This window comes from Sciurus vulgaris, assembly GCF_902686455.1.
Source record: "Sciurus vulgaris genome assembly, chromosome: 8".
Classification (NCBI taxonomy): Eukaryota; Metazoa; Chordata; class Mammalia; order Rodentia; family Sciuridae; genus Sciurus; species Sciurus vulgaris.
Window position 1 is genome coordinate 49,845,158 of NC_136468.1, and position 14,666 is coordinate 49,859,823.

Sequence of the window (14,666 nt, forward strand, 5' to 3'; positions counted from 1 at the left end):
TCTAAAGCATTTGGAAAGTGAGAGAGACTTTAGTGCCAACATAAGGACCTTCAACAAGTCAGAAAAATATAATTTAAAACATTGTAATATATATAATATTATAGTATAACTGAATGGAGCAAATGTGCTAGATGTGCTCCTGGAATCCAGAACTTTCCTGTTTCAAGCCTATATTTTACAACATCTTGTTTTCTTCCTTGTATCTTAATGTAGAGTGTAGCACTGAGTAGGGGTTGTGTCTTTCTCACTCAGTTGTATGCCTAGTGCTGGCAGACCTTGGCAATATATCAGTATATCCCACTTACTATATCAGTATATCAGTATATCCCACTCACTGAGCCATTTTATCTCCTTTCAGAAACATTGTGTGAGGGGGTATATGCATGTATATGTATGTGTGAGATGAAAAATATTCAAAAACTTTTTTTGTCATTGTAATTTTGTTTCCTACTATTTACCCATGTCAGAGAAGTAGATATTTATTGACTTGATTTCCATTATGAATAAAGACAAATATGGTCCAAATCCACTATAGATATATCATTTAAAGTCATATTTAAAAATCTCATTATTTTAGAATAATAAAGAACAATATATATTTGAAATGTTATGTCGAGAGACAGGAATTATTGAAAAATTTTAAATTCAATATTATATTATTTTCTGTTGTGATTAATGCAATGCAACTCGAACAGTTAAAGCATTTCATATTACTTAACTAACTGGTCTTAATGGCAGAAAAACTTAGTTTTACTTTTCATTTTTAAACCTTACCATATTCTCCTCTTGTTTGGAAAATAGTCTGCTTTTCTGTTTTTTTATTTTTTTATTTTTTTTATTTTCAGCCTTTCTCTTGCTGGTATAGTTGAGCAAATAATAGCATAACTGAAAATAAATTAAAACTATTTTGCCATACAGTTATCAATTTGGCTACTAACACAGATGAAACCAGTGTTATTATTTTATTTAGGAACTGTCTCTCATTTTGCATTCAATAATTCAAATATATCCATAATATTCAAAGGTAAGATGAAAAAAATCTCCCTAATCCTTTCCATTTACTGCAAAGTTAATTTATTATGTAGGTCCTAAAGGAAGAGCTTCCTTATTAACTTCTCTTTTTTAACCACTAAACATTTAGATGGCCCAAGCCCTTGTTCTCCCCAGTTTCAAAGTTCTATCAGCTAATTGGGGGGGGGGGGGCATATTTTTCTAAATATTTTTAGAATTAAAAAACAAAGTCTCTGAATTAAAAATGAGGCTGGGACAGAGTACTTGATTCAAGCATTATTAATTAAATAACCATAAGCAAAACCCCAAATAAAAAGCATTGCTTTAAAAGGGAAATATATAAAATGTTTTATCTCAGGTTAAAATATTACTAAATGCAATATTGAAATATTCACATATCAAAAATTACCTAATCATGACAATTATATATTACATCCTAAAGAAATGAAAATCTTGCCCCATGTTTTTTACTACTTATTTGTCAGAACACTCTATTATTCTCTTCTATGTAAGGCTTAAAGATTTATTTGGAAAAATATATCATGTGTTTAGTCTAACATGAAGGTCATAAAGATTTTTGGATGATTAGGGATCTTTTATCTTTTATCAATGTTTATGATATGTTTGCCCATAATCATTATGCATCATTACATTTCTAGCCAGAACTAATAACATTTTTCAGTTGATTCTGAAAATAATATGTATGCATTTGCATGTACCACATGCAACAAAAGATGTAATGTATGGGACAGATGATTCCTGAATTCACTCATAACCCTGATTATCCACAGGCTGAAAACATGACAACTAAATATCTATGTAAAATCTAATTCCTAGTTTGCTTGAATTTTTCACTTCATTAATTGATTCAGTCTCCTCTGGTGTCTATTTTGGCATAAATTAAGTGCATTCTATTTGAGATTAATTCCTCAAATGTTTCCAATTGGTGAGTGCACAGGTATCTTAGCCATTTTTATGGAGAGTTTAACCTAGAAGAGTCTTAGCCAGTTATTTCTGTACTAAGTTTATAGTTTACTTAATTTTAGCAAGGGAAGAGGAAAGAGGAACCCAAATTTCCTATTTATAACCCAGTTATATAGAAATTACTCCTCTGAAATAAGAAAGAAGTTACTATCTAGACTCTTAGTGCACATACTATAGATCTTAGAGACCTAGAATGGAATCCCATGTCTGCCATCTTCTCACCTGCAGACCTTTACCCTGAGAGTTGTTGAGAGAGTTTGTTTAAGTATAGAAAGTAAAGGCATGGAGCTATAGGCACAGGGCTATTTCTATTACAAATAGGTGGTCATCACAGGAACCGCTCGCCAGGAATCTGAGTTCTCTGCCTGTAGTGCTTTTGACTAAGCATTCATTTCCAACAAGATTAATTAAAAATAATTCAGAACTACCCACTAGATCATTCAATCACCATTTATAGTCAGCATTTTCTATTTGTTTCTTTCTACATGAAAGTTCAATGTCAAAAGAAGAATTAAGGTTTAAATTCAATAAAATTACATCAAAAAGTAATTTCATTTAATGCTTTAATTGGAATTTTTTTAAAAGTCCACCCTCCTTTCTGAGTCCACATGCCCTCTGATAACCACTTTGAGAGTGTGGTACACCCAAATGGAAAATATATTACATTTTGCTTTGACTCATTCTTCCCTTCTGTTAACTAAGCACATTGAATTTGTTTTGGGTGAAATATCCAGTATGTACATTAGAACGTTCTTATGTCAGTATTTGTGCAGTAAGTATACATTTACTTTTCTTTGGTTATGTGCCATATGACAATATAAATTGTATTTATTATATATGTTTTCATAAAATACTCTGAGTATCCTGTGACATACCATAGACTGATTCTCGCTCTTTTTAAGTTAATCAGAGACTCCAGATTTCATGAAATTAGGAGTGTTGATTCTTATTGATGAAAATGGAGAACACATTATCTTTTTTTCTTGGTCTATATGAACAATTAAATGAAGACACAGACCTCACCAAGCCCGACTTTCTAGTCCTGCAGAAAGAAGTGTTGTATGGTAACAACAGTTTTTTTGTTTTGTTTTGTTTTGTTTTGTTTTGTTTTCTGCTTTTCCATCTCCTTGTTTTTTGATTCAAATTCAGGTTGCCTCCAGCATTCCCACCCTGAAGTTCCCATGGGCCTGTCTTACCTGAAAGTGTCCCCTGCCTTTTTCAGTCCTGGCTCTCTGCCCTCCCTACTTATCATTGCCTTGCCAGCAGGTTGTCCTTTTGAAATGCTGCTATTATGCTAACATTTGCTCAGTCAGGTAATAGCTAACTTAAAACAGCTTCCTATGTCCCATTTGAACAGCTTTCCCATTCTGTCAGTCTACTGACTGTGAGAGAGGGAGAGAGAGAGAGAGAGAGAGAGAGAGATCAACAAGGAAGTATTTGGTGCCCCTTTCATGATGCTAAGACTGCTTATTCTTCATTGACTCTGTATAACTCTAATTTGGCCTATTGGAACTTTTTTATTTCAGGATTATTAGCCAATTCCTGAACGAGAAGTTAATGCTTGGGAAAATAAGCTAGAAAGCTGAAACTCTAGATCTTAGAGCTCACAATGACCAACTGGAGTATGTGCGTGTAGGGTGAGGGTTGACAAGAGACAACTGTTTGACCAAATGATTCAAAATGATTCAACAAACAACTGAGCCACCTGGATATTTGGTAGAATGTGCTCACAGCTACAGAATGCTGTTTATTTTCTACAGGGCCATTTAGTAATTTCCTTCTGTAGTGTGCATATCACTGTTTTTGTTTAAGGATGTTATGGAAACACACTAAATTAAACATTACCTCCATGACTGCTCTCAAGGTCACTGTGAGCTGGTGGCACAGCTGTGAATCTGCAACTGAGAAACACATGCTTCCTGGTGAATCCGGATGGCAAACTGTGAAACTAGTCATTCATAAAAACCACTTCATGTTTTAAACCAGCAGAATCTGATCCTCCTCCAGCGTACCATATCTCAGTAGTTTCCATCCTCATCAGCCCTGTTACTAAAGACACAAACATGGATGTATCCTTCATGTCTTCCTCCCACTCCCCATTTGAATCCAAGATCAAGTCCTGTCAGTTTCACCCCTCAAGTCACCTCAGGTCACTAGTGTCTCACCTTGAACAATTACAATGAACTCCATTCTGTTTCTGTTCTTGTCTTCCAGATTGTCCTGTAAGGTACCTGAGTGTGCCTGTCATGTCAGCTCTCACCCACTAATGCCTGTCTTCTCCCAGTGTCTCCACTAGTCTTTTCTTTGTACACCATTATTTCCTCTTATACTGAATTGGGGCCCACCCTAATGATACCGCCATTTACCGGCGACAAGTTCTGCTCCCTCTAATGTTGAAGATTGAACGCTAGAGAAGCACGCCAAGGCAAGCATATTAAGCAGGTTTTACTTAAAGGTAATAATATAGACTTCTCCTGGCAGGAAGAAGGGGGCCATGGCTGATGTTTTAAAGTCCCCAGAAGTGAGTGCACTCTACATCTTTTATAGGTTAAAGTCTCTTTTGTTCTCCAGTTTTCTCCCCCCTTATCTCTCCTTCCTGCCTACATGACTAGGCCTGGTTTTGCATTAAGTGAAAAGCCATGGGCAGGGGGAGGGCCAAGGTGATTCAGGCAGGTAAGGGCCCAAGGGGTATTAATTAGCATCTCCTTGCTTGCAGTCCTTGATAAAGGCAGGTAAATTTGGTAATCAATGGACTCCGGAGCTCCTTGACATTCCATTCTTCCAGGGGCAGTCTCCAACTTCCAGAGGCAGATGGCTTCATGGCTTCATTTCCTCGATTTGACCCAATCCCCTATTTCTATACTAACTATCTGTCCTTAATTCTGGCTTCACTAATGGCCTCATTTTATCTTAATTACCTTCTGAAGGTTCAGTTTCAAATACAGTCACTTTCTGAGCAAGCATGGGGTTGGAACTTCACCTAGGAATTTGGGGAGTGAAGAATGCAGTTCTGCCCATGATGTATGGCCTGTGGGTCTGATGCTGTGTACCTTTGCAGCCAGGTCTTAACTTAGCCCACAGGATCCTCAGATTTAGCACATGCTCTCGCACCTTGCAGTTCACATGTTTTCAGTACCTGGGGTTCTTTCCTCCTGTACTTGATAAGCTCCTACTCCTTCAACAAGACCAACAACTCAGATCATTCCAGGGAAGCCTCCCTGCCTATCCTTGCTAGGTAAATACCCTTATTAGAGACTGTCAGAACTTCAATGACTTTTTATTTTTGTTTAATAATGGGGATTGAGCCCAGGGATGCTATACTACTGAGCTACAGCTCCATACTTTTTCTTTCTCTTTCTCTTTTTCTTTTTCTTTCTTTTTTTCTTTCTTTCTTTTTATCTTGAGACAGAGCCTCATTAAGTAACTGAGGGTCTTAAGTTTCCAGGGCTGGCCTCGAACTTGTGATTTTCCTGCATCAGCCTCCCAAATGGCTGGGATTACAGGCATGCACCACTGCACTCCAAAGGCCCTTTGATAAACGCTTTTATCATAATTGCAATTTTCTACTTATTCTTCTAACTTTTGTATTATATGTCTGTCTTCTCTACTTCGCTTTAAAACCCACGTAGTCATGTGTCATATGCTTTTTTTAGCATTATTTTTCCAGGATCTAGCACACCTTTTACACAAATTAGAAACTCAACCCATTTTTTGTTTGTTTTAGTAAATGAGATGATTCCATAAGATTATTTAAGTCATTAATGCATATAACCCAATTAAATGAACATAAGGAAAAGGTGTTCATTTCAGAGTTTCCACCCCTGAGTAAGAGATCAAAGATTTCACATAGAAATTGTAAGGAAAAATGCAGCTCAGCTTGGGACCCGCGGTAGCACCAGCCCCTCTGAGGGAACTGGCGCTCCGTATGCACGGTCTCAGTTGCAGCTCAACAATATCTCCCAGAAATCCACGACGGACACGGGAAATCACGTAAGGGAATTTATTAACCAAACAGAGTGTCTCCCTATAGGGTAAGAGAGAAAATGGGAGGGAAAGAGAAAGGGTGCGTGCTAGAGAGAGTGGAAAGCGAGGAGGAGGAAAAGCAAGTGTGTAGGAGAGAGACGCAAGAGAGGAAAGATGGTGGTTGAATTCCACCAGGCTAACATGGGACCCATATCGGAGAAGGATACTTGCAAGCTGACTGATGAACCAATAGCTAGCTAGGATGTTCACAGATTGACAAGTGATTGAGAGGCGGGGAAAATGGCTGCACCTGATGGACTGGGGATCAGCTTTATACATTACAGAAATCTTTAGTTGTGTGCTGGGTGCACATTATAGGAACATGCCTATGCTGCCAGCTTCTCAGGAGGCTGAGGAGGGAAGGTCACAAATTCAAGGCCAGCCTTGGCAACTTAGTGAGACTCTGTCTCAAAATAATCAATAAAAAGACCTAGGATGTAGCTCAGTGGTAAAGTGTTGCTGGGTTCAACTCCCAGTACCATAGAAAGAAAGAAATCAATCAATCTCTAGTTGTGAACAAAATCTTATATCTGCCCCATAATGATTTTCTTTCCACCATTGTTTGGCTCTCACACAGGCAATACATTCATTCACAAACTCTAGCCATTTATCCATTCTGTTGAAAATCTTGTCTGTTTGTCTTGTTTTATTGTCCCATTATGTTTTAGGCTTTTTTTTTTTTCTTTTTGCTTTTTTATGATGATTTTATCAATCCCCATTGAAATGCTTATTAACCAAGACAATCACATTACTAAAGTATTTTAATGACATGGCATTCTGTATTGATGGTCACTCAAAGGCGGCTGTTCTTATTGTTCCTTCATGAGGGATTGTGTCCCAATGTCTAAAGGAAAAGAAAGGAACTATTAAAATGAATAATAGCCCTGATTCAATGTTTTCTATTTCTCGGGCACGCTCTGGAGCTGTCCAGTAATGGGAATCCTTACAATTCTTTTCATGCAATTCTCTAATAAAATAGGCATCTGCCCCTTTCCAAGCAGTATCCCTAAATTGAGTTTCTTTGTTTGACACACTGCCATCCAGAGGCGGGAAGTGACCTTTCCCCTCAGGGAGACATGAGTGTGAAATGTATCCTCTAGGTCCTGAAGTCCTGACTGTATTTAGAGCACAGGGTTACTCTGTCCACCATTTTTCTCCCACAGGAAAATCCTTTCTGCTTCCTCTTTTCTCCATCCCTTAATATTGAGCATGATCGTGATTGGTTCTAAGTTCTCTATGTTCTCTTTCTTCATAGTACTACAGTTATTGAAAGAGAATCTGTAGTACAATCTTCATTTTACAGCTATAGCTCACATCTTGCCAAAAGTTGCTGGATCATTCGATATCTCCAGATTTATGTTCAAGTCATTCCTTCTTAACCACTTCCCCAGACATTTATTTTTCCATCCTGACTGAAGGGATAAACTCTAAATAATGCCAATCATGTAGAACTTTTTTCCTGGTTTCTTTCTTTTTGTTATTATTAGTATTTTTAATTGTGGTGAAGTACACATAGCATAATGCTCAAGTTTCTCTTGAATCCTGCTTTCGGTTATTCTGGGTACATACCCAGAAGTGTAATAACTGGATCATTTGTTAATTCTTTTTTTAATTTTTTGAGGGAACCATCATACTTTTTTCATAGAAGTTACACTATTTCATATTTCAAAAAAAAGTGCAAAGAATCCGATTTCTCTATAGCCTTGCCAACATTTGTTATATTCTGGTTTTGTTTTTATATGTGGTTTTTATAAGTGGTATCTCATGGTGATTTTCATTTGCATCTCCCTGATAATTCATAATGTAGAGCATCTTTTCATATACTTACTGCACATTTGTATACTTTCTTGTTTGAGAAATATCTATCCATGTTCTTTCCCCACTTTTAAATGGTGTTATCTGAGTTCCGTTTTATTTTTCAAGAATTGTTGAGTATTCTGGTTTTCTGTTCATTTTATTGATAGCTTATATAACACCTATTTTTTTCTATAAAAATATTATGCTAAAAATACCATATCAAGAAAATTTGAATATAATTCACATAAAGTTGCTAATATGGCATTTCTTGTGTTTGTCTCAAAATACATTACAAATTTAATCACAATACCTGACACACAATAGGTGTTTTCTAGTGTTTCTAAGTGTTCATTTAATTCATTCTTAACACTTGTTTTTTCTGGAGCTATGAGCAACCCACAGGGATTCATGAGCTTATAAAAATTAGCAATTTATTTTGAAGTGAACTTACATGTTGTTATTATTAGAACTTTAATATAAACTTTTAAAGGAAGATTTTGAATCTATACCATACTGGAAATTAATGTTAAATTATTTGACTTTATTTATACATGGTTTAAGTATTTACAGGCATATATTTTAAAATCGATCCACTGGGTCTGAAATTCAAATTTATTATACTTGCTGAAGAATTCTGTTTCTCTTAAGAAAGGAAAAGACTATTTGGAAATACACTGTTAAATTATTTGTATAAAAACTGCTCCCATATATTCATGAAGTAATAGATATTTGTGTCCCTTTGGATAATCTTTTGAAATATTTAAAAGATAGTTGCATCAACCAAGTAAAGGTCATTTGTAATTCTCTTTTCAACTAAGCAGAGAACTATTTCATTTGTCTAATAATTGGACTAGATATGACCACAACTTAAGTTTACATTTCAAACATAAGTTTACAATTTTAATATATAAATTTAAAAAAATAACTTAAAAAAGGAATTATTTTTGTTAGATAAAAGGAAAAAACAATTGTCATTTAGGCTGAAAAATACTGAAATGAGCTCTTTTTTGAGAAAATTTCAATATTCAACAGTGAAGATTTATACACAGAATTTTTAGAATTCAGAGATACCCAATTGAAATTGAGAAATTCAGAACACAGATTAAGAAATGGAGGAATATGTATGAAAAACTTTAGAGAAATTATTGTTTTACATGTCTTTTAGTTAAATCAATTTCAGTGGTGGTACTATTACAGCTAAGTTTCTGGGGGAAAAAATGTGAATTATAGAAAATTCAACACTGAGGTAGATGACAGGTCAAATTGATCATTTGTTACCTTTTCCAGTCCAAAATATATTCTTTTTATTGCCTACAAGTTCAGGAGTTTAATAAAAATAAGCAATATGAGCACTGGATTTGACTTCAACTTGCTCCTCATACTAGAATGCACCAACAGCCACTTTAGAATATTAAGACTCCCTGCTATACTATATACTATACTAAGGGACTATATAAAGAAATGTGTTTGCATGTGATTTCACCTCATCTTTTTCAGGGAGTTAGTTAGGTGCTTTTGTTATCCCACTTTGTAGACATAGTTTGTCTGCTTCTCTCTTTATTTGGTCTTTACACCTCATTGTGGAGATGGGAAATTTGGCAGCTTCCTGAAGGGAGGAGGCTGGGAGATAATAGGAGAGAAGAAAGACCAGATGAAATTGTCCAAAAAAGACCATCCACTGCACATACTTGATTCCCATTGCCATGCATGCACTTTCTGTCTTTGGACAAGGTCCTTTCTCCTCTCTTGAGTTTTGATTTCATATTCAAATGAAGGTATCTGATTTGGTCATCTCTAGTGTCTAATTATCTCTAGTGCTTAAACTCTGGGAAAATTCATATCCTTCCAGTTGTCCCAAATGGAAGTGGACCTATTTTCACAACCAGTCTCATCACACTCTTCCCTCTTTGACTAAAACAGACACAACTGGATGTACCAACCAATTAATTGAAAAGGGAGTGCAAACCATTTTGGAGGAACTAAGCAAACATCATTGTAGTGACTGACACTTTCATTTTGCTTCCTCTAGACACTATTGAAGATGCAGACATTTAGGCCTTTTCAATGTGACCTTGGAATTATTCAGAATTGGTACCTTCCTTGATAATTCCCTTTAGTAAACCATGGTGTGGGGGCCTAGGACAGGGGTGGCAGAGCTATTGTCATAGTGGCTGCACTGCTGCCACTATATAATACCTCATTCCACAGCAGCATCTCCAGTGAGGAGGTGAGAACCACATGGAAATATCATTGCACCACTAGAATCCTGGTATCAGTGGTGCATGGCCTTTTCTTTTCAGATGAACTTGGAAATGGTCAAAATTTTCCCTGGAGTATATAGATCATACTCCCTCAGTGTTCCTAAAAGATTATCAGGGAAGAATAATTGGACAGAAGTTATTTTATTCTTATAATGTGAAGTTATTTTGTTTCAGGAAACGTAAATTATTTTTGTCCTACTGAGTCGGAAAACAATACAGTTTTGCCTGGGGTGGGGGCAGGCAGACAAGAGGAATGATAGGTGTGAGCATCGAACATTTCCCTTTCAAGTCTCAAGGGTTGTGGTGGATGTAGGGACACATCTGATTTACAAACACTAAGTGAGTGCCCAAGACAGCAGATCACATATTTTATAACCAGTGGAAGAAAGACACTGCTCAACAAAGGAAATAAGTGGCTAAAGAAATTCTGCTGGCATTCTTTGAGTATCAAATATTGCTGAGGTTACATATTGTAACTATCTTATGGTCTACTATTTTGTAGTCAGGGGTTTCTTTATTTCAAGTACAGATCTTGCAAAACCTACCTACTTTTAGCTACATTTAAATAATGTAACAATGATAGTATATATTAGGGAAGGCAAATGTGAAATTCCCTGGTTAGGGGAAATTTGCAAAGAAGCAAAACAGTGATAAGAATTAAAATGGAAAATTTGAGCAATCTTCTGTATTATCACTAAAAGTGTTCTGCCTTTGTGTTTTGTTGGGAGTTGTTTTTATGAACATGTTATGACTATTCTTTATTGACCACTGAGATTCATTTCCCTTTATAGTCTTTTAATTACATTTGTGGAAATACATTTTTAACACCTAATCACCATCAGGGCACTCTTAAGAGATGTAATTAGAAAGCCCATCAGACATTCTGTCTTAAATCTATTGCTAATTAGTACTAAGTCTTTTTTTATTGCAACATTGCTATTGGTATCATGAATGAAGCTTTAATAGAGAAAATGGTTTATTCTCATTGATTTGTCTTCTTTTAACTTGTTATTCCTTATTATGGATTATTGTCAAGCATTTTTAATGTATAATTTTCAGTTGCCTGAAAACAAATAGTAAGATCCAGCAATTAAGGTATGATAGTTCTAACTGTCCCTTCTCCTGTCTACAGCTTTCTCATTTTGAACTTCAAAGCTACACCACAGCCAACATTCCTATCAGCAATGGTGAATAAAGCCAGAACAGAGTAAGACAGTTCATTTTGTTTCTTCCTGTTTTCCCCTCTTCCTTTCTTTGTATTGAAGAAATTCCTACATTTTGTAAGAATTAAAAAATGCAGATGAACAAAAAATAAATAAGTAAAATTGCTCACAACCCCATTACCTGGAGGGTTCTAGTCTGTTTTAATACATTTAAATTTGGCCACATGTGTTTTTATGCATCAATCAACCACGGTAACAGACAGATTCTCTAACTAAACACTTGGTTCCACCTATATCTTTCCAAATATATCAGAGTTTTCTTGGACTGAGAACAGAAACTAAGAAGAGAACTCTGTTGCCTATAATAACAGAGTAATTGTCTCTGGTCTTACAAAGACATGCCCATGAGCAACCCTGCCCATTAATCACAAGAAAGAAGTAATGAACTTAGTTTAAAGTCAGTCTGGAGAAACTATTGCTAGTCAGATCCTGTTCAGGTTAACTTTGGTCAAGTCAGTTATCCCGGTTAGTGACTTTGAGTAAATCCCACCTCTTACTTCTGCACTGCTTCCGTTAGTTGCTATCATTGAATGAATATCACCACCAGAGGGAACCAAGGAGATGCAAGATGTCACAGGAATGTGGATCAGATATTGGGAAAATTTGAATAAAGATTACCTATGGATCCAAGTACCTAGATGCTTCCAGGTACTCTAAAATAACTAAATTTGGGCAGTTTTGACTTCTCAGCTCATCCACATTGCCAAACCAAATTACATTAAGGAAAATTACTTTCTTGGAATTCTTAATTAAGTTTGTTTAACTAAACCTTCGTTTGTATGCTGTAACTTCTTTATATACTTCTTTTTTTTTTTTTAAAAAAGTGAGCTGACAAGGTGAGTCATTCAAGTTCTTCATAAGGACTAAGCTTTCTTTATTTAAGAAAAATATTCATTTCACCTGAAAACTTAAATTACCATATTGAAATTGACTTTGACACCATCATTTTAGATAAAAGCCCTCATGTTAGAGCTTTGAATATTAGCTGTTTGGGTCATGGTAGGAAACAACTGATATGATGAAAATTATTTGCATCACCATCGCTGACGTTTAGAGATGCAACTTGGCTAGCCATCCCTGATGTCATTAATCTCACTTAATCTCTCTGTTTTTCAAGGGAATCCAGCTAATTTTACACCTTTTGAACTGCTTACACAGCCATGCAAAAAGAATAACTTCCAATTCACTCAAATTTCTGGGAAATGGATCCTTAAATAATTGAATAAGAAGCAAAAGTTTGTAATGATTAAATTACATTTGATAGGGCTTCTCTCTATTAATAAATATGTGCTTCTGGAATTGGAAATGCAGGAACAAACTGGTCCTTCATAAGGATCTTGATGAGCTCTCTTTGTATAGAATCCAATACGTGGTGGAAGGATTGGAGATGTGCATGTTAAGGGTAAGCAAAAAAAAAAAAAAAAAAAAAAAAAGAACATTCTCTGCAATGTGTAAAGACTCTGTAAGAGCAAGTACTGCATCTGACTTAGTAAATATTTGATGAGTGAATTTATAAGTACCATAAATGCTCTCTGCCTCATTCCAGCCCACCTCCATTTCTGCAAACACAAATATAAAAGATAGATACAGGATGTATCACAAGGTTATAGGGTAAAGGAGGAATGTAGCTTCCAGCTAGTGAGCATTGGCACAGTATGCCTGTGGTTAGCAGCCAGCAATTGTTTGCTTAGTGCATGTTCTATTTAGCAATGGTTGTTAAATATTTTGACACTTTAGGATGTCCCTTTATTTAACATCATTTATCAGTCTAAGCATCTTCTATCCTAAGATATCCTTAAAATCAGAACTACAAAAACAAACAAACAAACGAAACCCTGAAGGCGATTAAGAGAAATCCAACTGGGCAAGAGGAAGAACTGCAATCGTGGTTACTTCTGTTTAAACAAGACCAGGTTTTAGAGGTTTCTCTGCAGAGTATTAAAGGCAACTGGGGAAACCCTTTGATGGGAGACAGGGTGGTAATTTAGAACATGCATTAGGTTGGAACATATGATAGAGGTTTTAACCAGAGCTCTTCCACCAACTTCTAATGGATTGGAGGGAAATTGTTTTGGTAGGTTTTCCTAGTTCATTTGACAGTGAGACGTTTGGAATGTTTGAATTGTAAGACCCCTCTTAGGACCATCATCTAATGAAAGCAGGCATATATCTTACTAGGGTGTGCATGAGGGCACAAGAATGTGTTCTCTAAGGACTACATCTTAATTTCTCTATTTTAAATTCCTGTTGGTATTTAGAGAATGGTTCGATGTATGTGTGGCATTGACTTCTACATAGGTATTTTAAAATTTGGCTTAAAAGACTTTATAACTTTTGTCAGCCAATATAGTGTCTCTCAGGATGTCACCATGTAAGAAAGAAAGACATTTTTGTGCAGCAGTATTTGTAAAAGTAAACTTTCTAAACAGCACCAACGTATTTAACTCAATCATGTCTTCATCAGAGTTTTAATAATCCAGACAAGGTGTGGCAAAGTCCTGCAATTTCTATTCAAAAATAATTCAGAGATGCTAATAAGTCTGCAATATTGGCCTTTTACTTCAGTCTTTTCTGCTAACGAAGAGACCAATACATTTGTCTTTCATGGAAATCATAGTAAGATGTCAGTCATACTTGCCTGTTCATTCCTTAAGTGTTGATTATTATATTAAAATTTATAAATACAATTAGAAGCAACTAATTTAAATGAATTTATTGAGAGGCTCCATTGTTGCAGAACTTCTCAGATCTTTAATATCCAAACATACTTACAGATTTCCAGAGAAGAGTACATAGTACTATCAAACTTTGTTTCAATGAACTTCTTCCTTTTTTTCTTTGTTTGTTTCTAAATGAGTTTTTTTTTTTTTTTTTTTTTTTGAGTATTCACAGCAATCATATTTTGGAGAACACAATGTGGAAATTTCTGTTTTCACTCGTTTTCTTTTGAAGGGTAAAATAAATTCAATATTAATCTGTAAATTAATATCCTATCTCTATTCATCAAATGTATTTTTTGTATTTTATTGAAACTCAGATCCTATTTTGAAGTGAAAAGGACTCAATTTTGGCCACATGTCTAATTTTACAGCTAATGAAATGGATGCTCAGAAAGGTACAGTAGCAAGCTTAAAAGACATGGTGGCAAATTTGAGGTTGTTCTGGAGTTCAGATATGGATTCTTTATTCCTTAGTCCACCTTTTTCCATTAACCACAGTGACACTGCTTCTCACGTTTGCCATAGTTGATCTCAGGAAAAGTACTTATAAAGGAAACTTGAACATGCTAATTGCAATCAGGTGCTCTTTGGTTCTATAACTGGAGGATACCCTTTTGATCATTCAAATTTCATTTGCCCAAAGCCGA

The 14,666-nt window shown here is 35.5% G+C and overlaps 1 protein-coding gene across 4 annotated transcripts in view; it reads left to right on the plus strand.

Moving 5' to 3' along the window:
* The window catches only part of CALCR (calcitonin receptor), a 121,363-nt gene that overhangs the window by 54,377 nt on the left and 52,320 nt on the right, over window positions 1-14,666 (plus strand). For 2 of the 4 annotated variants that reach the window (XM_079149672.1, XM_079149673.1), the window contains one exon: window positions 11,209-11,283. The exons of 1 other annotated variant lie outside the window; for it this stretch is intronic. In XM_079149672.1, coding sequence (XP_079005798.1) covers window positions 11,261-11,283 — 23 coding nt within the window. In that variant the 5' untranslated portion in view covers window positions 11,209-11,260. Of the gene's footprint in view, window positions 1-10,415; window positions 11,284-14,666 lie in introns of those variants that run through there. One more of the 4 variants, XM_079149671.1, reaches the window with a different exon arrangement.